We start from the raw sequence: 25,389 nt of genomic DNA on the forward strand, positions 1-25,389 counted from the left end.
ACATAATAAAATTCAGATATATGTTACAGGGAGAGGCTGCCCCACTGAGTTCAGTGGAATTTTGGTCTTTCAGTTCAGCCAGGCCAAACTTTCCTCCTCTATGGGAATTCTCACAAAAATATCTTTTTATATCACTGTAAGCCATGTATGTTCCTTTTCTAGGGCTGCAACACACGTACTCCCTAATAAGATTTTTATCAAAATTAATTAGTGCTGACTACAGCTCACATATGTGATAAAATCACAGATGAGTTATTTTGGTGTTGCTGTACTATATTGTACCATCATAGATTCAGTATTCAATGTGTCAAAGGCATCACAGAAATACATTTTTTAAAATGGTGGGGGATTATCCTTTTTAGTTTTATTATTTCATTCTCTTCTGAAAACTTAATTCGTTTGGTACCATTAATTATTTTACAAATTTTTGGTGTCACTATTTTAGCTGCTTGTTACAAAGGGAGTAAGCAAGTTCCTAAAGCTCAAATATTTAACTGTATTAACAGGCTCACTTAAAATTATGCTCTACTGCATTTCTTCAGCTGTGGATTTGCTTTAGAGTTTTCTGTTCCTATGTATTAAGATTATCACAAACTAAAAGAAAAGTTATATATTTCTCACAAAGAAATCCCCCAAACCAAACCAAGCCAAACAAAGAAACAAACAATCAAAACCCCAAAAACACTTTTCCAGAGTGGTACATCTCCTTTGACTAAATTTTCTTGGTAGCATTAGGCCCTACAGCCAGGCTAAATTTGATCTGCTGTCTACCTCAGACCAACATCTGTTGACCATGTTTGGGTGGGAAAGAAGGAAGTATTTTTTGTCACTTTTTTGTTGGAATGCAGATGTGTGTCTTAGGTTGATGTGAAAGCAGGCAGATGGAATGTGAAATGGAAAAACTTACGTTGTATAGATACAGCTCATTACTATTTTTGTGATTTGTCGCATGAAATGACACACTGTGATCAATTATTTTTCTTGTATACATCTGTCTTTTCCTTTTGCATTGGGTACTAAGCACCTTCATGCACCTTTTCTAAATGCATCTAATCTCAGCCCAGTTTTATAGGGCAACAAACAAGACAGAGTCTTTCCAAAGTGGAATGCCATTCACGTCTGTCAAACACGTGCAGAAGTACTGACTATGTTTCATTTTTTTAATTCTCTATAATTATGGATAAAGGACATTAACAGAGAGGTAATTTACATTCATCAAAAATAAGACTCAAAATTATCTGAATTTTAATTAAATATTCAGTTCTTCTGTTTCATCCATTTATTAACTGTGCACCAGCATTTGAAGTTCCACTAAACTTCATTCATGTATTTTCATGCCAAAACATTTATAGATATAAATGTACAGGAATTCATAGAAATATTTTTCTTTCAACTAATATAAACACTAAGGTATATAGGAGATTGCTTTTTAGTTGCTTTTGAAGCCATTTCTTTCAAAAGAAAGACTAGTATTTTAACTAAAGAAAATGGTTTTTATCTGTAATTTCAAAGTTGCTGGCTTCTTAATGAAAAGATTCCCCTGTGTTTTAAGGAAAGATTTTTCACTTTAACTTTGTCCTGTCAGATATTCTAGAACTGTAGGAAAAGCCTGTTGGAACCTGTTGTAAAAATTTGGCTGGTTGAGGAAAGGATAGCCAGCCATCTCTAAGTCAAAAGTCAAAGAAAAGGCAAAGTCCTGAAAACTTCTTTATGTGAACTTCTTATGCCTGTGGCTGGAAAGACCTATCTGTATTTTTCCATTGTTTGTGTTCACAGAGATTAAAAATTAATGAGAAAATTCTTTCAAGTGGGAAGATCGACAAAATGTTAATCTGATATAGGAGTATTCATTCCAAGTTTGGCAAGTGAAACAGAAATCAGAGCATTACTGGCTGTCAGTCATTGCCACATGTTGGTTGTTAAAGGTGAGATGTGCTGGCTTTGGTGATCCCTGACGAACCCCTCATTCCGCGGCACACAAACCACTGTTGCCGTTCTGCAGCTCTGAGGAGGGGCCAGCGCATGGAGACATCACTGGAAATCATTAAGGCACACAACAGACACCCCTTTTGGTTATCTGCAGAGGCCTTGGGGTTTTCATGAGGGACTTCATGTGGCATCTAGAGTCATGCAAAACCCCACACTACAATGAACATCTGTCCCTTGGGAACTGAGACCTTGTCTGAACATCAAAGATGTCATACCTTTTCATCCTATTTCTCTGCTTTGTGAATTGGGAATACAAGGAATAATTCCTTCTATGCCTCATCCCATCAGTACAATAAAATATCGACCTTAATCCTCAGTATCACTGCTGGCACTGGCATTATTTACTACTCTTGCTGGAGCAGCCTGTGAAGAGAAGCCTGTGGGACGTGCTGTGGGAGACTGAACTGCCTTAACTTACCTTCTGCATGAGTTTATCCTCTGGCAATGAGCAAAAATATTGCAGAAAGCTTCATTGTAGAGCAGGCATTTTACTTGGTCTAAATTGACCTGAAAAAAAAAAAAAAAAGAAGAAAATGGTGAGGTGGGACTAAATAAGCAAAATATTTTTGGGAAAGGTCTAGGTTATTATAGATGCTTTGCTGGAGTACAGAATCTCTAATGCTTTTTTTGCAATAATGAAGGGATTTTAAAATGATGTTTAAAACAAACAGTGCATTTTTGAGCTAACTCAGGAGAGATTACACAATTTTTCCTGCAACTACAATAAGTATAATTTTTGACTGTACTTGTGTGAGCAGAAGAGGTTTAGTGCCTCTTTAAAACTCAAGTGTGGCTGCTTAGTCAGTACTGGTTCCCCTCCCACATCCCCCCCCCCCCTCCCCGCCTTCTCCTACTGCTGGGTAACTTTTGTTGCAATATGGGTGTGACTTTTGATGGAGCTCCCCCTCCCAGTTATGTCATTACTTCAGTTCCTTTGAATCAGAATAAAAAGTGCAGCAAACTTCAGACTCATTGACTGCGGGCTTAACAAGCGTCGGGGCTTTTCTTCTTCCTGCAGCTTGCAAGGATCTTTGGATTTTGCAAAACACTTCCAAGAAAACAATGGCCAACTTCTCCTTATGGGCAACTTTTGGATTATGTTTGTTGAAGCTTTGTCTAGCAGAAACACGTAAGTTTTTTATGAATGAAAACACTTATGAATGTTAAGTTTATGCTTCAGACAGCAAGTGCTTTTCTGCTAGATAGCTAACAGCTTTCTTGCATCTATATAGTTTTATTATTTTTGAGTGTTATTAGAGATGCTTTAGAACTGTACTCTCGGTTGTGCTGGTCTGTACAACCACAGAAAGCTGTGTATTGCTTGTAAAGGGCAATTCCAGATCTGTAAAAAGTAAATTGTAAATCATTAAAGTGAAGTTTAAGAACAGAACTACCTTAGGGAATTTGGAATGGCTCTGGTAAAGCTCATTTTGACAATGTGACTGCTGTTAACATACTTAGTTTGCTCTCCCAGCTCCGTTTCAGACTGTGGAGAAAAGGTGGGGAAGGGCAAAATGGGGGTGAACACCCCCCCCCTCCAGCACACAACAACTGCATTCTTGAGTTTACAAGAGCTGAACCAACAGCTAATACATATTGAATTTGGACACAGCTGAACAGAAGCAAAACTGCAGCGATCTGTGACTAAAATGTGATGAGCTTTTATGCCAAACATGCTTGTTTCTGACTTTCTAAGGTTTCTTTAGGGCTGACTGATGAGATTTTGGAACAAAGGGGTTAGAAGTGACCACAAAATTCAGTTGTTTAACTTACTGTAGCTTGGTTATCTGCTTCAAATATTTGTATTTAAAAATGAAATGTTAATACAGAGAAAAAAATAAAAATTCTATGTCCAAAAGGACATGTTTTAGGGAAATGACCATACTTCTAACAGACTCTCACTGTGACTGTAAGTGCCTCAAGGCATTTTGTGGTTAGGGATAACAATTGCACTTCTACATTATTTTTCTACTCGTCAATTCCAGGAGTTTAAAAAAATACATTTTTCATGTCCATTGTCACCCAAGGGCTATGTCTGTGTATGGTAAATATATATCTAATTTGTTTGAGCAGCAGTGGATACTTCTATAATGGTTGCAGCACTGGCGAGCTGTGAATGGGTGTGTCAGAGTGAACAAGTTCCCACTGCATCTGTGATAGCTGAAGCACCCTCATTGCTTTTCATTCTAAAAGTGTGTGTCTGTTGTACCAAAATGTTCTTGCTAAGATCAGGTATATGGACAACGCCTTAAGAGCAAGGACAGGACTACTGTAGACAAATAAAGTATGTCAGAGATGTGTTAAAAACCTTGGCTTGGTCCAAGTCTGTGCACTATATAAGTATTTTAATTATTTGTTTACCAACTGCTCAACAGATTGTTAATTTACATGCTGCCTGGAATGTCCTAAAGAATCAGGGTCTGCACTGACTCTGGGAGTAATGCGCTTTTACAGTGAGGCATAACAGAAAGCCCCATAATCTAGTCTTCAGCATAGTTAGAAAAAGTATGTCAAACAAAACCTAAACCCCTGTGGGGTATATGTTTCTTTAATGGCTCAGTAAAGTATTAGACTATAGCTACAATATATTTCAGTTGGTATGAGTTACATTCCAGCATGACTTTGCAGTCAGTAAGGACTTCAAAACAGCAGTTGATGGTGGTGTTTTCTTTTTTAAGCCAGTGATTTTACTGTGTATCACAGACTAATGGTCACTGCTGTTGGGAAACTCCTGAATTGGAATTTTGATTCTTTTAGTACAGAACTTCATGAAATTAAAGAGGACCTGGTATTACTGCTAACATGATTACAGGAGGAAAAATCAGATACAGAGAAAGCTGAAAAACTTATTCATCCTGAGTTCTGTGCTGCTGTGACCATACTGTCACTGATACATGAGCCAGGTGTAGTCTTGGTGTTGGCATGACTTTTGTTGTCTAAGAAGTCTGAATCCAGGAGGATACGGATGCTGACATCTTGGTGAATGTTTGTGGGGCTCATTTTCTCCAGTGAGTACTACATATTTGTAAAAATGTTTCTCCCAAAATGTTCCTTGATTAACATAAAGCAAATCCTAGAATTTTGACCACCAAACTGGAAGAAACTGGAATGGAAGTAGTAGTAAAGATGAAATGGAAAAGAAGGAGAATGAGTCTACCACTGGGAGGGAGGAGCTTAGTTGTTAGCACTGGAGAGGTTGTCCAGAGTCCCATTACAAGGTAAGACTCTGAGGTAGGGCTGCTATAGCTGTCAGTCAGTCACAAAGGAGGAGACCTGCCTGCCTCCTGGTTTATGTATCTGTCCTGCAAATTTTTAAATAAAGCAGTTTGAAGAAGCTCTTTGTGCTAGTTTATTTTCACTCAGTCCTTACAGTGTGTATCTTGGCTATTTTCCCAAAGCTACAAAGTAACTAGACTTTATTACCATTCACTTGAACTTTCCATAATTGTTTAGTGGAAGGGTTATATGGCTCTCCTTGAAATAACCTCACACACAGAGCCAACAAACTATGGCAGAGGATTGTCTTGCAGTCTTTGGAGAAATGTTTGATGATTCTTTAGTTACTGGTGTTCTTCACCACAATGAAGAGCCATTACCTTGAGAACAGGAAGTCAGAGAAAGGCCTTATGAGGACAGATAGCATCATGGCATTGAGGAAGAACTTTTCTAAGTAAATGCTTTTAAAACCACTAGTAGCTCTAGCCAAGGTTAAACAAAATGTTCATCCTTACGTGGTATATCTTTCTTTTCAGAACAGTTCCCATGACTTTTATAGACCTGAGTTGAAGACAGTATGAATATTGCAGTTATTCATTTGTCACCTATACATGCATGAGGTTCTACTGTATCAAGAATGTGCCAGCAGGATGAGATGATGATAGACGGATAAACACCATGAGCTCATTACTGCTAAAATACTTGTTGAAAAGATGTGATAATTTTAGTTCTGAATGTAGTTGACTGGTAGTAAAATGCGCTGTAGCAAAGCAGAGAAAAAAAAATGTAGAGCTTTTAAGGAGAGAATTAATCAGTCCAAGAATTTAAAAGTTTTTTGGAATTCCAAAGATGCTGTAAAAAGGCTTCTCTATCTGCTTTCTGGTCTTCTTGCCTCATATTTCTGTTCAAGAATGAAGGGAAAAATGTTTGAAAATACAGCTGAGAAATAGAAGACGATATGACATGTATTCTGTTATTGGTAAATCATTGTTTGGTTTTGGTCTTTTTTTTTTCCCAAGAAAATGCTATGTGAGAGAGCAAGGGAAAGAGTTCAGCAAATTCTCCTGCTTTTTCCAGGACCAAGGCTAAATGTACATAGTTGCCTGTGAAATATAACTTCACAGAGAGGATAATCCTGAAACAAACATGATCCACCACAGTAATCTTGCCTACTTTGAAAACAATAAAACATTGTACTGGAACAATTAATGGTGTTCAAAACACATCATATTTTAGCATCAGCTGGTATCTGAGAGCATGCTTATCAGATTTAATTTTTCAGCATTAAATTGAATTCTTAAACTAGAGAAGTTCAAACTTCCAAGTTGCTACCATGTAAAACATCCGCAGTCTATTTTGCTGTTTACCTTTACCTGTCAGGGTTTCTTTGTGATATACCTGGTGGTTTGGACCATTCTCAATGGGTTATCGATCATTGTAGGCGTGAAGCCAGTTTGGTGTAGCTGCTAGTCATTTTCCAGACTAGACCAGAAGTCCCTCAGCTGTTAACACACAGTTGTCTCTCGCTCCCAGAGAGGTAATAATAATTTCAAAGCTATCAGACGCTGTAATTATCAGTGACCATTATGGGTGCTGCCAATAGTGGTAGCAGAGAGGATTGTGTCAGTCCTGACTGTTTATCTGTTTCCTCCCTGCTCAATCACAAGCCTCCCCACGGTTCATCAGCAGTAATATCAGTAGCAGCTGGCTGTGACTTTCCTCCCTTGCCGCCGCTGCTGGAGCTGCCCCTGCCCAAGGGACGGCAGAGCAGCTCATCATATGAATGAGTTTGCAGGCGGTAATGTGAAATGGCAACTGAGAGAAAGAGGGGTTTTCCTTGGAGAATCTTTCCAGTCAGACTGAAAGTTCAGCTAATTTCAATTTAAAGTTCAAGCCTCCGTGACTGTTTCCTGCCTAACGAAACCTACAGTCATTTTTTGAGTCTGTGTCTTCAATTAAGAACATAATTGTACTCTCTTTTGTAAGCACTGGCTTTGGGACTTTCCAGTTCCTCTGTATGACAACACTGGTAACGTTATATAATCCAGCAATCTTATTTCAGTACAAAAATGTTCAGTTCTCATACTGTGAAACAGAAAAACAGACAATCAAACAAACCAACCCAACAAAAATGACCAAAAGGAGTTGAAGAACCATCTGCAATTTTAGTAATTACTAACATGGAAGCACAAGCATGGTATGCCAATTCAAAGTAAAAATCACAGGGAAGACCCAAATTTTACTTACAATTGGAGTTTGAAAAATACATTGCTTCACTTTTTTCTCTTTTTTACTGATGACTGACCTAGCTCAGTAGGCAGAAGCTTTAAGAGAATGTGTTGCATCTTAAAAAAAAAAAAGAAAAAAGAAAAAGAAAAAAGTCAGACACACAGCAGCTGTAGTGACTTCCATCTCTCTTTCTGCTAATGATACTTACTGTTCCAAAAGCAATGTGAGACAGCTATAAAAGAGATTGCCAGGGTACAGACTGACAGCTGCCTAGGAAAAGGCATTAGCTTGCAATCATCAACTACACAATTAATGTCTGTTTTTCTAAATACCTACCTTCATAAATAAGATTTTGTCTCTGACAGAATATATAATAGTAAAAAAAAAGTTGCTGTGGCATAGCTTTTGTTAATTATGTATGTCTCACAGTGACAGCATGTTAGCAAAACAGGTTCTCAGAAGTGTATTTCCCTAGGGGGCTTTTTTATTGTTATTTTTGTTAATGGATAGGTGTCTGTAAAGAAGCAGGGTGTGGTATGTGTGGGTAGTTGTAATGAATAGTTTCTTGCAGGATTCCCATACAGAAGTGAGAGGTTAACTGAAGCTCAGTGTACATTCTATGGCCACCCAGAACCCTGTGGGCAGACGTGAGTTAGTTCAGTCCAGGCAGCGAGCAAGTTGCTATCCAAACTGGGTCTAAAAGTCAAGCATCAGACTTAATTTGGCAGCCTCTCTGAGAGAACATATCTCGCCACCAGGGAGGCTTATCAGTAAGGGATTGGTATCCTGCATGCCAGAGCAGTGTGGCTGCAGCTGTTTTCGGAGAGCAGACAGAGCCCACATGTCTACTCAAAACAGACCAAGCAGGCTGGAAGATGCTCTTTCTACGTGTAAGTGCAATAGTCCAACAGTTCTGTAGGGGAGATTGTGATGGTAGTGATTTACCTACTCTTTGCCACCAGCCAACTCACATCTTACAGACAAGGTGAAGTGTCTCTATCATAGAATGAGGAGACTGAGGTATTGGTACAATATGTCACTGCTAAGGACAGCCAGGTCTTCCCAACTCCATCCCAGTGCTCTGGAAAAAACTTCTGCACAAGGAATACGGAGTAGTTAACTGGGCAGGTTCAAGGGAAAGTAGTATTTCCTAATTATGATTCATTAATAGTGAAGACACTGAGGGTGAGGCCTAAACACATATTACTGTTTTCTTCTCACTCACTTCCCTATTTTGGCTCCTTCTGCTTGATTAAGTGTCTTCCATCAATTTAAGTGTCCTTTCTCTTTTCCGTCATTCACAAGGGCATGTAAGTGTAGGAAAAAAAAGCTTCTTTTTTCAATGAGTCTTCATATTTATAAATGTACGGTTTTGTTCTCTGTTCCTATGGATCATTTATGCATAAATTTTATATATAGGAACACTTAGAACATGGAAGTGAAATAATTTGTATTTTGTTTGAATCAATTTCTCCCATAGCAGCGCTGTAATACTCAGATATAACTTCCTTTATTGCTCTGACAGTTTTATCCTGTTTACTTGTGTGTTTGCTATCTATATACACAGTGAAGACTGGCAGCTATTTTCAGCTCAATAGCAAATGGTTCCTGTTAGACAACAGCAAATGCAAAGTAGAGTTTCCTTAGAAAGTTCTTATTCAAGGCTAGTCTTTTTATGATTATGGATGCTTGAAGCTGTCTGGCAAATGAGAACTGACTTACATCCTTTGCCCTACTCTCAAACTTAACACTTCTTTAGGTTCAAGAACTTAAAAATCTGTTTAATAATTAACTGAAGAATGGTGCCTTAAATTTAGTCATGTTTCTCTACTGTTTGAACCAATACTTCCTAGTTATAAATATCAATTGTCTTCTTGACATTTTGGAGGTATTTGTACATAAAGGATTGATACTCCGGGAAAGCAAAATGCTGAGAGACATAAAATGACTTAGCAAGTCAGGGGAGGATCCAAGAATAGATCCACTGTCTCTAACCTGAAGGTGGGCCACCTATCTGGTCACAATGCCAGAAGGCCCTGTGGCCAGAACCTTACAAGTCCTGAGAAGCTTGAATATCAAGCACAGTATCACTGTGCAGCCATTATGTGTATCCAGGTGGTATCCAGGTATATCTTTCAAATGCCCACATCTTCTTTTTAACAACTTTTTCTAGTTCTCACACCTGTTTACTGTTTTCCCCACTAATACATCTCCGTCTCTCTGGCACATCTGACTGAAGCAGTCTAATAAATCTGATAGACTTTTGTCACCCTGTGTTTGTGATAGAAATTTGTATACATTTGATGCAGTAGAACTTCTGCTCATCAGCTTAGGAATTCTCGAGCAAAATAAAATGTAACAACCACATTCTTCTTTCAAGAGACAGGTCTCAGAGAAGATTGGAATGACAAGAAAATACTCATGCATATTTTTTATTTTTAGGTGGTTTAATTTCAGCCTACTGTGCTGTGTGGCACACTGTAATTTTGTTCACCATCAGGCTAATAGGGCATGAGCATCCAGTGATTTTGGAAGATTGGTATGAAAAAAATAGCACTCTTACATTGCACTAGTAAGAGTAACTTCATCTTCTTGTGAGGAGCAAAAGCTCTTCTAGTAGAGAAAATAAGAATACCCTTCTTGAGATTGCATATTGAGCACTAAACTTTTAAACTCCTCTTTTCCAGAATGTAACAAAATGATTTTATAGCCCGCTGAGAAGAGATACTTTGTGGTTCTGGTTCATCAGTAAATGGGTTTTAGACAGGTGGTTATCCAATTAACAATCCTTGTATTAAAAGTAGTAACAGGCAGACATTTTGAGCATGTGAGACACATTCCCATGGTGATTGCCTAGTTTCTTTCCTGCTTTTGTGGCTTGCCTCAGAAAACCCTGTATCCATTTGCTCATTGTTGTGGTGTAAAATGTTGCAGAGCTCTCCTACGAGTGTGTGTGATGATTTTTGTGTTTCCTGACATTTCTATTAAGTCAGTTCCATTCATTCTTTTTTTTTTCTTATGGCTCTATTTCCTGGCTGCTTGCTGGGTGGGAAAAGATTACAGTAGTTTTGTTTTATTTTCTCAACATCTCTTTGACCTGCCAAGTCTCACACTTTATCTAGCTGTGATACTGTTTGTGTTCACACTGAACAGAGGACAACATTAAGTATTTTTTTAAAACAGTGAAGCAGGGGCAATTTTAGAGCATCATAGAAGGGTAAGATCAGCACAGTTATTTAGGTTTTTTTTTTTCAGGGAATATCTAGGCCTAAGGGCTAGATAGGATTTTCTGTCTCTGTGGGTTCATGTGGATTAGAGAGAAACCCACTTGTCCAGTTTTCGAGGAGGAGGCATATCCTGTGACTTCGAGACTGTTAAGACCCATGACTGAATCTAAATTTGTTTTCTGTTAATGCCTTGATGAGTGTATATTTTAATCCAGGTATTTCATATAACAAGTAGTTTGTATAACTTTCTGGGGCTGGAGATCTTTTTTCTTCTCCTTTTATGTTTTTTAACAACTACAATTACTTATATATACGTCAGTGGGTACCAGAACTATCGTAAATTAGTGTAGAGTAAACAATATATTATATACAGAACAATGCAGGACTGGTAAAATGTTGCAATAGTGCCCTTAGAGATCAGTAGAATTTCTATCCAAGATTTTGTATTTGCAAATGAATAAATTCTTTAGTTAATCTCTTTTACAGAGCAAGGAGAAAAAAAAATAAAAAGCCTCTAACTGACTAGGCTACCCTTCAAAATAAAGTATAGACAATGTTATTTTCTTCAAATACTTCTATGTTGTCACAATCCTATTTAATAAATAAAGCATAGCCACAGCATTGAAAGTCTTGGGCCCAGCAAGACTTAAACCCGTTAATAACCTATAAAAGTGTTTATTGATAGCATCTACTTGATGATACACATCCACATCTTCAAAGCTCAAGGTGGGCATTAGTAACAAAACACAGTGGTCTCTCCTCGATATATCCTACAGCACCTTAAACATTCAAACATTTTGACTCCAAAGTATGTCTGAGATGTATTCCTTCTGCTTGTCACCTGCTGGATTCTTATGACTACTGTAGAAGGACTTGAATTTTTCTTGAGATTTGATACCATATGCTTTCTCAATGTATCACTTCAGAAATAGAGGGTTGTTTGACGAAATTTTGTTCTGTGTAGTGTTTCTTTTTCTTGCATTGCATGAAGTTCACATAAATATCACATGGTCTAGAGGGAACTGGTGCCTTATCTAGTGGGTTTCATCAATACATTCGGCACAGCTGGAATCAGGCTTAATGGGTTTAAATTACCACAGAACTTAAAACTTGAAGTCTATATATAGTATTATTTAACAGAGTAAAAACTATCGAGAAAGAAGTGACCTGACAAACATGTGGACAGCAGAAAATAATAATTAGTGATTTTTGGAGGCCATTGGAAGTCAGTGATTTTATCCCAACCTCACAGGTAGGGAAACAGAGAGAAAGCAATGTAGCCATAAACAGAACATTTTCTCCAAAGTCCCAGCCTGGTGTTTCATCAACAAGGTTTGTGCCTCTTTTGCTTCAATTTCAGAAAGCAGGTATGATTTCACACACAGGGCTATTTCAACTGAAAGAAGCATTATTACTAATCATAAGAAAAATGTCCTTGTGCAAATATTATTCTGCTGGATCAGAAATGAACAAGAGCACAAAGGACCAGAGCATTTTCTGAACGTTGTTGTCATAAAAACAGGAAACTCTTTTGTTACTGTTTGGCAATCCATCATTGAGTCTGGCTATGCAATCCTTACTTCAGCTGAACAGTCTGTGTAAGAAAATGCTCTTTATGAGTAAGAGTAAGTATTTTCCTAAATTTTGAAACCCTTAAAACAATTTTTTTTCAGACTTGCACTGAATTTCTTAACAGTATCAGTCATCTCTCTGAGTTTATTACTCATAGTGCTCAGGTCATGCCGCTTTATCGACACCAGTCACCATTATATTACTGTTGACTCACAGCAGTTTCAAGGCAATGTATTAACACCTTTTTTCCACCCCTGAAGTGATACAAATATATCCACACTGATAGTCATGGCAACATGACTGATATGATCCTGTCTTCGGCTTTTTAACTTACTTGTTGGGTATCTTGAATTGATTTCTATACTGTGAGGTGTCCCAATATCTCCAATCTTTCCAGAGGAAGTAGTTTTAAGAGTCAGATGACTTAGCAGTTTCAGGCAATCATATAGTGAGATGTGTCTAAGACATACTTTTAGACTGTTCAAGAAAGACAAATAAGATCTGTGCACAATGATTAGTGGCAGATCACCCGGAAAAGTGGTTCCACATTTTGTCAGCTACTTCTGCTGTTTCTAAGAGACATGATAGAATCACAGAATGGTTTGCATCGGAAGGGACCTAAAAGGCGATCAGGTTTCAACCGCCCGCCATGGGCAGGGATTCCACTCTTTAAATCACGTTTCTCAGGGCACCATCCAACACTCCCAGGAATGGGGCATGCAGAGCTTCTCTAGGAAACCCATTCCAGTGCCTCACCACCCCCACAGTAAAGAACTTATTCCTAACATCTAATCTAAATCTTTCCTCTTTTACTTATAACTGTCTCCCCTTGTCCTGTCACTCTCAGCCTGTGTGAAAAGTCTCTCTCTCTTTTATATAAACCCCCTTTAAGTACTGCAAGGCTGCAATGAGGCCTCCTCAGTGCCTTCTCTTCTCCAGGCTGAAGAACCCCAGCTCTCTCAGGCTCTCTTTGTAGGAGAGGTGCTCAAGCCCTCTCATCATTTTTGTGGCCCTCCTTTGGACTTTCTCCAACAGGTCCATGTGCTTCTCATGTTGGTGGCCCCAGAGTACTCCTGGTGGGGTCTCACTCACAGGGACAGAGTAGAGGGGGAGAACCACCTCCCTCAACCTGCTGGCCACAACTGTTTGGGTGCAACCCAAGATACAATTGGCTTTCTTGTTTGCGAGCACACCCACTTGGCTCATATCTAGGTTTTCATTCACGAGGAACCCCAAGTCCTTCTCATCAGGGCTGCTTTTAGTGAGTTGTTCACCCAGTCTGTACTCTTGTGTCCTGGGCAGATGCTTTGTCTAGTGCACATGACAAACAATGTGATGAATTTTGCTTCAAATAAGTAATGCCTAACCCCGAGATTAGCTCAGTTGGTTGGAGCATCGTGCTAATACACCAAGGTTGTGGGTTCAATCCCTGTATGGGACATTCACTTAAGAGCTGGACTCGATGATCCTTGTGGGTCCCTTCCAACTCAGAATATTCTGTGAAGTAAGTAATACCCTTTGTGAGGGAAAAAATATTGTGCTTTATTAATAATAAATTAGTAACTATAGGTTTTTCTGTTTATTAAGGTGGCATATTCCTGATTTGCTATTTAAATTGACTCTTGCTCAAAATGAAGCCAATCTCATAAAACTCACTGCACCTGAATTGAGGTCTGCCATTGTATAATTTGCCATTCAAACATTGATTTAGTTCTGGATGTTTTGTGAAATCCAGCTATAGATCATTAAGATAGAAGATTATTAGAATCAGCAAGCATCACAGCAAAAGCACTGGCTTTCACAATGATTCCAACACTTTTGGGAGACAATAATGCGTCACTATTCGAGGAGGATTGCACACAAGCTGTAATGCATTGTCTTTATGTATCTCCACTGCCTAAATGTAGGACTTAATGAAGTATTTGAAATCACAGAATATCAAGACCACACTGCCAATGCTGCTTTCTCATTCTTCCCTCAGGCAAGTGAATTGTCACTGCTTCTCATGAATTGTTAAGTTTAAATAAACTTTAAAAAAATGGGAAAAATATATTAAACCAGATGCATATTATTGTTTCTACCATACTTGTGGTAGCATCAGCATTGCATACATACTAATGATAATTCCAAATTCTAGTTATTAAACATACCTTTTTACTAAAGCAGTTATAAAAGATTCAAAACCAAGACTGTAAAAATTTTTGAATAAATTTAACTGGACATATAGCTTAGGGTACAAATAACCTGCATACATCTTAGGAAAATTACTTGCTAGTCAAGCATTTTCAATATAAATCTCAAGATTCTTCAAACTTTAGTATATGGATGGATAGAGTTATACAGAGTCCAGAAAACTGAAACATTTTGCCACCAAAAATTCCAGGAGAAGTTGCCTGCTTGCTCAGGTATTCTGGTTACAGGCCGTGGGATCCCTGCCCTTCTTGTATTAGGGAAAATCCAGATGGGGTAGTGGTTGTAACAGTGTTGTCTTCCATCATCAGGAGGTTGCACTGATTTAAGACAGCATAAGAACTTTACCATTGACTTCTATAGATCATGTCTTACATTGTGAGGCATATTCTAACAGCCTTCCTCTTTTCAGTGTGCCTACCAGAGTAATGTTATCTTTGTTTCAACTGGCTAGCTTTCAGAGCTTTTGAAAAGATTCCTGAGGTTCTTTTCTTTCATTGGATAGGCGACAAAGTAGGGAATAGGCATAAGGCCCTTTGAGCTCCAGGCTGGGGATCTGCCTGCTGAGAAACTCTCTTTGTTAACTGCTTTTATCCCAAATAACTAAATCAGTCAAACAATGATTATCAGGCTTCAATTATTATTCACTAGCCTTGTTTCATATGTGTTTCTTCACCTGGATTGCGTGGCATGGATCCAAGTGATTCTCTTCACAGTCCTTGTTACTCAGCCTTTGGGGTTAGAATACTCATTGTACAGCCTGAAGCTCTCCTAGTATTGACAATGATGATTATGTTTTCATCATTTTGAGGGGGATATATCAGATAACTAACTGCAGACTATGATTTCACTGCCTGCAATTTTTCCCCTGAGGTGCTACACAGCTGTACCACGTTCTAGTGGAGTCTGAAAACTTTCAACTCCCTACTGAGTGAAACTATTACAAAAAGACTAATATTAATGTCATCAGCAAGGAAGTTTATCATAAGTGATGACACAGTATAGGCTCACTCAGGATGTTTACCAGAACAACAGTTGCCAAGCAGATAAAGTATGTTTGAAAGAGGCATTAGCAGAGTTTTTGTCTTCCTACAGCAACTGATAAGGAGTGAAGCATATTTCTCGTACTTTCTTGCATTTTGAGTGATTCTATGAATGCTTGATTTATAAATAGCACCACCCCCACCCCCATTTTCTTAAATTAGTAGCCAGGAGAGCTATCAATTAAGAGATTTACGATTGTTGCCCATCAGTAAACAGATACAATGACTTTGGTAACTAGTTGACAGATTCCTTGAGAACAACAATTTAGAAGGAGGTAAACAGCTTGAGCTTTGTCCCACATCCCATTTCCATTGTGCACTTCCGGAAGTAATGCAGAAATGTAAGGAATACATGTTAACATTCGGTGGAGAAAGGAGAACCTTCTACTGCGGTGTATCCCTGTCTAGCCTCTGTGTGTACCTCCAACCACATCTCTCTTCCTCAGTGAAGAAACCCACTTCAGCCGTCCACTTGGACCTCAAGGTTAGCAAGGCTGTCTCATGACTTTTTATGTAGTTAGCAGCATCAGGAAAGTGAGGAAGCTACACTCTTATTTGCTTTTTCGGACTGAGTCACTAGGTACTAAAATATAACTATGTAGTAGAAACAGCTTAGGCACAACTTCAAAGGTAGGTCTGCTGTATACCTCTGGATCTGTGGAGAGTCATCTTCACTTTTTTGTCACCACACCCAACCACCAAGAATATGTTGTCTCTATTTATAGCAGGAACTCCTTGCAAACGTGCAGGTAAATTCCTTTTAAAGTGTTTTCCAGGACTTTACTGTCTATAATAAGCCAGGTGCATGGAGAATTTTCTTCTCCCAGAATATCAGCTATCTATTAGGGATATAGTTATGTGGGTTTTTTCTCTCCCATTAAAATTTTCAAGGCTTAGAACGTTTTTCTATGCCAAACTGAAATGAAAATATGACATTTTAAAAAACTCTAGAGGGAAACTTTGGTCCAAGTTCCTTAAACCATCTATATGTATTGCAACCATGCAAACATTTAAACTTAACTTTGTTAAATTATTGCATTTTATTTTGTGTGAACTAATTATTTTAGTTTCAGAATGAAAGGCAGTTTCAAAACGAAAAACAAACCCCTTATTTTGCTTAATTTCAGTATCCACAAGGGGCACTTTGAAAGCCAAAAATGTGTTTTATTCTCACTAAATCTGGAAATGTATTTCCTATAAATCATTGTAAGTTTCACAACTTGGCAATACTCCAAAGAAAGTATTTCATCAGACAAATCCCAAGAACCTGTCATTATTTGGAAGACCCTTGATTATGGTGTAGGTGGCCTATTTCCAGATTTGTTTATCTACTCTTTAGAGAATGGTGTTTGACAGAACAAGAATATTTTAACTGGGAGAATACAAAAACGGCACCCAGCCACACTAAATGATTACACATATTGCTTGATCCTTGACACTTTTTTGTTGGGATGGTAAAGGACTGCAGCTGCACAGACACAAGTTTGCTCAATTCACATGGATCTTGCAGAATTTGACTTCTAAATTTTGATCAGTGTGTAATCATCCTGTGTCCTATTTTCCCAGCACAATTTTCCTTTCCTCATCAAGCCCCGAGGGATTCAAGTATAGGTGTGTTTTAATGATGTCGACACGTGCCTATTAGTGACTGTGGCTGGGATTAATGAATCATTTTGCATAACCTAGCAAACAGCTATCCAGCGGTTTTCATCACTGACTCGGGCTTTAGTCCAACTTCTGACATAGAGGCGAAAGTCTCTGTATCCTGTTACAGTTGCCTGGGCTGCGAATTCCTTGAATGAAGTTTTTTACTAATAGACTCTAAAAAAAGGTGGAATACTCAGCAAATAATAATGCCTTCCAGGCTCATGTGTATTGTAGTGCATTAGCTAATCACTGAATAATACTTTTTATACATTTAATTTCTCACAGATGTCAAAATGGCAGTAATTGGGCTAACTTAGTGTATACGTTGACAAAATTTCTTGGATCTTGAAATGCCTCATGAATCCATCCCATAGGAAATTTTGTATTCAGAGGGCATTTCTTCAAGTCAGAAGTAAAATATGCATTCTTATTTAGCCATGAAGTAGTTTTCCTGAGAAACAATTAAAAAAACAGGCATAACTGGAGATAGGTCTGAAGCGAAAGGTAAGATGTGGACTGTCCAGACCTCCTCAGATATTAGGACTCATATGACCCAATTTCTAGATTTGCCTGGAGTTACTAGGATTTTCTTTTAAACAGGTTTTCATCTGTTTCCAATATGTCACTTTTCTCTACTTCATTACTAACATGCATTTAAAGCAGGTGATAATATTCAAAATGTAGATATCAGTGCTAAGCTAGTGGTTGTTCCTGTTCAGGAGCATAAGATTAAATAATCTGTAGTTATAAGGACACATTTACCCATGTGTATCTGCCTGAAGCTTGAAATAAGTTTAATAAATTTAGAACTAAAAGTTCTTATAATAAATGTAAATCCCATATTCTATTAAAACAAACAAATGAAAACTATATCCACCGTGAAACCTCTAGTTCTGTCCTTGTTGTCAGCCCCAGTTTATCACATCCTGGTGACTTATCAATCATCTTGAACCGCAAACTGAAAAGGAAAATCCCCATGAAAACGGCACACTAACATTTCCTCGTTGCCATGCGATTCAGACTGCGGTTTTACCAAGAAGTCTGTTAACACGTATTCTTCCACACATTGTCGTTTCAGTGGACAGGGTTTTTGCAAATCTTCCACTTCATTTGCTTTGATGTATCTCTGCAGTTGTTAAAATAACTTTTTTTTTTTTTAAATATAAGACATCATCCACCTTCAGAATGAAACTCCTAGGTATCGTCTTGAAAACAATGAAAAACACAGAGCAGTGCATGAAATATCCATACACCAAAAATCTTTATGGAAAATCAGCTCCAATGAGAAGAGTTGCATGAGTCAGTGTTACTCATTATGCATAAGGGTTGCAGAATCAGGGTGGAAATAGAAATTGCACCTGGTTTCTTCCTGTGACAGTTTCTAACAAGCCTCTTATATTAATAATCAGGGTGTAACTCACACTTCCATGACAGGACAATGCTCTTTAGTATGCCTAAGATAATTCTATACCATCGGTGGGCTCTAGCTAGGAAATTGTCTGGGGAACTAAAGTTAGTGATTTTGGCTGACAAGTATTAATTGAGCATGGTTTATCTTTGTGAATGGCAACAGCCAACAGAGAAAGGTTTGCATGCAGCTGCTTGGGACAGGGCATCAGAAATCCCAGAAAAGATGGAGAGAAATGGCCTATGTGGAAGCTAACATTCTCCATGCCCATAACACTCATCACAGACTTAGGGGCATTCCATGACTTTGGATTGTGTCACCCAGTCTCATGATCTGGATGAGATAAATGATGATGATAATTCAGACATGTTTAGTACTTTTTGCTTTTTAAGGAGCTAGTATTAAACAGCTGTAGCAAATTACGTGGATGTCAGGGAAGGCTCATGGCCTGTGAGCACCCAAAGCCAGACAGCTCTGAGAGGAGGCAGGAGTGAAGGTTTGGATGCTGCTTGGGATGTCACTGAAAGTCCACTCTGAATCACTCCTTTAAGCTTCAAAATGGTTAAAGGGATCAGTAATAGTTTGTTACACAATTGTATTACCTTGTCTCTCGAAACAGAGCAAAAATCCATCTTTTGCATAACTGTGTTAAAACCAGTTAAGTGACATCAATAAAAAGTAATAGATTTGATCTTCCTGCACCATCGGAAAAGATAGAATATGCATTTAGATTTGGTTTTGGCAATCATGTTTCTTCCTTAACTCAAAATAAGTCTGTAAGCCTCACCATGGGAAAAAGAATTTAAGGTATTAATTTGGTTTAGACTTCATCTTTTATTTTTGTTAAGTTTTCTATTGATATGATTAGAAGTTTTTTCATTACTTCAGTTAAGGATCCTCATTGTCTGGATGAGGAGACTATAAAGTAAAAATACTGTGCTACCAGACAGATCTGGGTTGCGTGCTCTGCATTTGTATTTTGTCATTCTTAAAATGTGGTAATTACTGTCTTCAAAAACTAGATGTTGAATTTATGCAATTGGCTTAGACTGTGAAATATTGTGTGAGTTTTAGGTACTGTGATAGTCCTTTTTCTGTATTCACTTCTTCATGAACAGAGTGTCTATACTACAGCAATGGTACATTTTTAATAGTAGGTGTAGAAGATATCATCGAAGTGAAAACAAACATGCTGTCTCAGCATTACTTTAGGGCACAGTGCCAAGGAATTGGATGGCCTTAAATCCAGTTTTGAGAATTGGATTGCCACATTTTTGCCTGGGGTTTCCTGGACACCCACGTGATCTCTCATGCTGCATGAGCAAGGCTTCCTGAGAGCATTGGCCCTCCTGTGTGGGCATGCAGTGCAATTGGGCAGCACATGTGCAATAAACCTGATACTTCCCAGAAGTGTCCTGGTGTGCAGTATGCGCACTGTAGATCCAAGCTAAGCATTTCCATGAAAAATGTACACATGCGTAGGCATGTAGCCTACAAGGAGTTCCATTAAGCCTATTTGTGTAAATAAGCCTAATTTTTTAAACTCTTGAAGTCTAAGGAATTGACTCTTGGTGGAATTCTGACTATTACTGAGTAGCTGGGTGTTAATGGAGCATATATTGTCGTGTTTAAAACTATGAATGGGCTGAGGTTTGATGACAGTTAAATGAACTCACTCTAAACAAAAGTAAACTTCACTTTGTGATTCAGTGACTATAGGATTAACTGCTATCAAATGCCACCCAATGCATGTGGTATCTGCTTTCACAGTTCTTCAGAAATTAGCCTAAAGTTATCAGAAAAGGTGTTGATGTTTCAAGTAAATCTATCTCCAAGAACACTGAGCCTGTTACTTTTAAGTAATCAAACAGAACTTTGTGATCTGATCCCCAAATATAATATTAAGTCTTGGACTTCACAGAATATGTTTCATTATTAACAAATTTCAGCCTGTTTTGTTCTACAGGGAAGAGAGAATTAAGAAGAAAAAACCAAAAAGAAGCCTTTTTCTTGTCTAGGTCGTTTATGTTTAATACAGCTACTGACTGGACAACTTCCAAGATAATGTCGGTATTTGAATATGAAACATTTGTAGCAAAAGTAGAAGTCACTTGCATGGCAGCTGCAAGAGCAGCTCCATCCCATAGGAGTAGCCAAGGAGTGGCAGAAGGACCACATCCTTCTATGCAGAGCAGCTATTCGTCGTGCTGTTATAAGGAAACATCTATTGGGATCTGCATCCTGTGGTTTGTTGACTACATCTGTGACACTGTGCATATGTGGTGATGACTTTTCAGCATGTGGTGGTGTTCAGTCAGGAGTGTGGCCACAGAAGGTCTCAAGTCCATCAACTATTCCCAGGACCAGTGCTGTGCACATCTACATCTGGCACTTGTGGGGAGCACTGTCACAATTTCACAATCACGTGTGGGAACTTGCTGAAACTAACCCCTGTTGCAGGACATTAAGTCCCCCAGGAAAGAGAAATGTATTTTTTAGTGTCCTCTGCCAAACAGGTTCCTCATTCTTGCCTTCAAAACCTCTTATGACATGTCTGTCATCAGAGAAATTTCTGCAGAACTATTTTTCCCTGGAAGAAGAAAACAACTATGTCAAGCAAAAAGGCATTTTGAGAGAATGTTAGTCCTGCATAAATTTTACAAAGCTAAAAATTATGTGTTCTTGATTTTTTTAATAGAGTATGATAATACAAACACTAACAATTGTAATCAGCAAGGCTGTTAAACAGCTCTGCAATGTATATTGATTTTGTCTAAACTGAAATTTTTTTCTTCAGCCAAAATACTGAAGGGGGGGAGCTCGGGGTGGAGGGAGCAGAGATACTTTGTACATTCTTTTTGGGGAAAGGCAATCCAAGTAACCATAATGGTTAATTTTGTTGCCTATGGTAAAAGTATTCAAGATTGGATGCACAGCTTTTGAGCTCCTTTGGTCAAGCAAACATCAATACCATTGGACTCTACCCAAGCTATGAATAATGATTGTCTTCTCATACATCATACAATCTGGGTTTAATCTGGTGTTTTATCTCCTTGATTGTTTCCTGTGAGCTACGTAAAGGAATGTTCTGTGCAGTTTACACTTAGTAGATACACTGTACATAGAATAACGTCAGTTTGCCAATGAACAAAAGTAATTGAAGAAAGAGTGCATGCTTTATTTACTATCATTTGCTTTCACATCTATGCTATAGAAGAAAATAGACTGTCAAGCAAGAATAACATTAGGAAAGTTACTTGTTCACATAGTATGTGTCAATGGAAATGCGTATGAACTGCATTTCAGGTCCTTCAGAAAAGCAGTTATTATATGTCTTTTTTTTTTCAAATAGATGGTACAAACACACCCTTTTGATATTTGGAGGAGACTAGTCTATTTTTCCCTTTCTTGCACATGGAACTTCCACTAAAAATAAGATAAAAATGAGTCATACTCCTCTTCTCACTGGGAATAATAGGTTACTCCTATTAAGTGTTCTTTGCTGTTGTCATGCTAGTCTGGAGTTGCAATTGCTTTTTTTCTCTAGAGGGAAAGGTGGGGCAAAAGCAAAGTCAATTCACATTGCTTGGAAGTGTCCTGTTCTTCCCTGATTTTTCTCCATGCACATGATTGTTTTTATTTGTATTGTTATTATTATTGGTAATATTATTATTATTAACTCTTTTTTAGCTGCTTCTGTTAAAAAAGATGACAGATAATATTTATTTTTTCTCTCGTTTTATCAGTCACAAACTTTTCCTGGATTATGCCATTTCCCCACTTTACTTGTTGCATTATGCAGGCAGTATTTTTCCAACAAAAAGATGAATGGAGGATGATCTCCTCAGAGCCTCTAGCCCTTATGCCTTTCATTCAGTATCTCTAGTAATTTGGATGAGGTGTTCCCCTCACTCAGGCTTTGCAAATACTGCTTGTTCAGGTTTGCCAGGCTTGTGGCCAGAAAATGAATTGTATGTAACTGTATAAACTATTTTTTTTTAATTTTATCCTCATACATTTTGCCATTGAAATTTGCTTCCATGTGCAAGTCTTTATGGTATTATTAGGTTAAAATCCGTCCAAGATAACCTTTAACATTAAACGAACACTGCAGTACATATTGAATCTCTGACATGAGTTGGCAGTAAGATGTTTGTGAGAGAGCATGAACTCAGCAAGAAGAAGCCTTTCAAAATGGAGGGAAATATTGTCAGATGAATGAAAAGGTGGCAAGAAATTAATTCATGTGAACTCTTATATAGCGTGTATTTGACACTTCTTTATCTGCCCCAGCAGGCTGAATATGAAGAGTTTAAAGATTATCTTTCAGGGAGTATTTAACAACATAATGTTGTTCTAGTCCAGACTTACTTAGTTTTTGTCTCAGGTAGACCATGAATAGTTCTTATCTCAAGGAGATCATGAAAATCCAACCACTTTCTGCTTTTGCCTAGCACATAATAGGAACATGTTACTTGAACTGGTTCTGAAACTGGGAATTGACATATAAATTCATACACTGTAAAGGGATGGCAATAAGACAATCAAAGAACTTAATGATCACAAAAACTCTTATTATTCCTCATTTCATCTTTTAAGAAACCTGTTATGAATGAAATATTTTATTTTCAAGTACATCTGACTATTCACCTAGTTTTGCAGCAGTGTGGTTTCCAAGGTTTCACAAAGTGTATCATCTGCACATTATTGTTAATGGAATGTTAAAAGTGCTAGATATCTCACAAAAACATGTTGTATTGCTATTTTTGGAAAGACTGAAGATTTGGCTTGTGCCTCAGTGCAAAGAGGGGAAGTACGAAGAACGTGATTGAAAGTGGTAGTGCTTTTTCTGAATGAATTGTTAACTGCTACTTCTTGGTGGTTTACATTGAAAATACTATACTTGAAAATAAACAATTTCCATGTCTTCAGTGAAGCATTAGGTCTAACAATTTGTAACACCTTTTTTTTCTTTTTCTTTGATAACAGAATTCAATGTAAGCTGCAGATATGGAGGAGTTTTTCATGTTGAGAAAAATGGTCGCTACAGTCTCACACGACCTGAAGCAGTCAAACTCTGCAGAGCTCTCAATAGTACCTTGGCAACACTAGAACAGCTGAAGAAAGCTCATGAACTTGGATTTGAAACTTGCAGGTAAAGAAATTCTTGAAAAAATAAGATACCATGACAAGTCAATCCACCTATGCTATAGTGTAATAATTACATTTGACTTCCTATAGCTGTTAAGATGGTCATAGCAGTTAAATAAGTTATATTGTGAAATGAACAAAACATCTTTGTGCATGTGTATGTTTGTTCTGGGTCCGGTAATAAATAAGTTCTTGATGCGTATAGTTTTTACCACTTATCTTTTAAAAAATCATAACCTCTCACAGATAAAATCTAAAGGTAACAAAACATTGACAGTATAATAAACTAATCAGGAAGATGTTCAGATCATACTGTATCGCTGAGTAATGAGTAAGATAAGTATGTGAAAAGTAAGGACCTAACATAAGGTCAAAGACTGAAGATGGTATATATGGTATACGAAACTCTGTCTTGTCAAGAAACAGTAAAAAGCAGCAAGTGGCACCATGAGGGATGAACTCTTGGCATCCCAATGAAAAAATGGCCACAGTATCAGTGCATCCTTATAATCTGTGAATGGAGAAGTTTCAGAAGACAGACATAGTAATTATTAAAAACCCCAAAACTACGTTGTCAAGTGACTTAATTACCTTCTATAAATAATGATGTAGTACAACAAAATCTGTAACAAAAATGTCATCAAGATGAAATATTTTCCCTAAGGATGCCCTCTGTTCAAGCACTAATTGAGTCAATACAGTCCTGTGGTCTGTAAATACATCTGACTATATGAACACGTGATCTTGCTTTAAAAAATACATAATAAACTTACTACGCACAGTGCTTTGAAAACTTTCTTATACATAAAAGTGTCATGCACTGCTTTTGATGGCAGCATGTGAAGTTCATTTTCACAAGTATTATGATGGTGAAAGATGTGGACAAAATTGTCAGGGAACAGTGGACAGAGAATTCTTACTGGATTCTTCTGTGAGAAGTGGGCGTAATTTAAAATTGTACCACACGAAGACTAAAAACAGTTTTTTACTCTGAGGGAAAAATCCTTCATAACATAGTAAGCATGTTCTTTTTTTCTGACATTGGCAGATGAACATACATAGCAGTCTGAATTGCCCAGCACTACATAATATGTAGAGATCAAATCCTAACTAATGCCTAGGGGTAGAGATTTGTAGTGCTAGCAATTATGAGTATTCTGCAACATGGAAAGTTTTTTCTGAAGTTAAAATATAAAGCTAATTGAAAGAAGAAGATGGATTATTTTTTTTTCAGTGGAGAGCTGTAGTTTTTTTTAATTTTACAATTTTCCCTAATTCAAAGTTTACCAGAGGACAGATTTGGATGTGTAAGGCATACAGATAGGATTCCTTCCTCCTGGTCAACCCTCCCTCTTACTTTCATTTGTCAATCCTGCGCTAGAGGTCCCTGTCAGTAAGCCTTAGCTCTTATTAAACTTGAGTAGGACAGGAAAAATATACTGTATATAATCATCAAAATACATGTCAAACGTGAATGAATAAGATGGTGAGTGAATAAGACGAATCAACAGAACATAACACAAATAGGTCAATAATAAGGTGTCAGTTGGGAGTGTGAGTAAAGTAATTTATAATTCCACCTACAAGAGACTTTCAGAACTACAAGTATCTGCACATTAGACGTGTAACTGGAATGATGTTCATAGATAAAAAACTGCAAAGCTATGACATTTACTCCTCCATGACAAATCATACCTCTCAAGAAGTGAAACAAAAC

At 37.7% G+C, this 25,389-nt stretch overlaps 1 protein-coding gene across 3 annotated transcripts in view; it reads left to right on the plus strand.

Annotated features, from left to right (window-relative positions):
- Nucleotides 1–2,893: 2,893 nt before the first annotated feature.
- Nucleotides 2,894–25,389, plus strand: part of CD44 (CD44 molecule (Indian blood group)) — a 51,005-nt gene continuing 28,509 nt past the window's right edge. For all 3 annotated transcript variants that reach the window (XM_039383924.1, XM_027732655.2, XM_027732656.2), the window contains exons 1-2: nt 2,894–3,118; nt 23,511–23,676. In XM_039383924.1, the coding sequence (XP_039239858.1) occupies nt 3,052–3,118; nt 23,511–23,676 (233 nt within the window). In that variant the 5' untranslated portion in view covers nt 2,894–3,051. The remainder of the gene's footprint in view (nt 3,119–23,510; nt 23,677–25,389) is intronic.

This window comes from Pipra filicauda, unplaced genomic scaffold, assembly GCF_003945595.2.
Source record: "Pipra filicauda isolate LSUMZ 115617 unplaced genomic scaffold, ASM394559v2 scaffold32_size4067784_pilon, whole genome shotgun sequence".
Lineage (NCBI taxonomy): Eukaryota > Metazoa > Chordata > Aves > Passeriformes > Pipridae > Pipra > Pipra filicauda.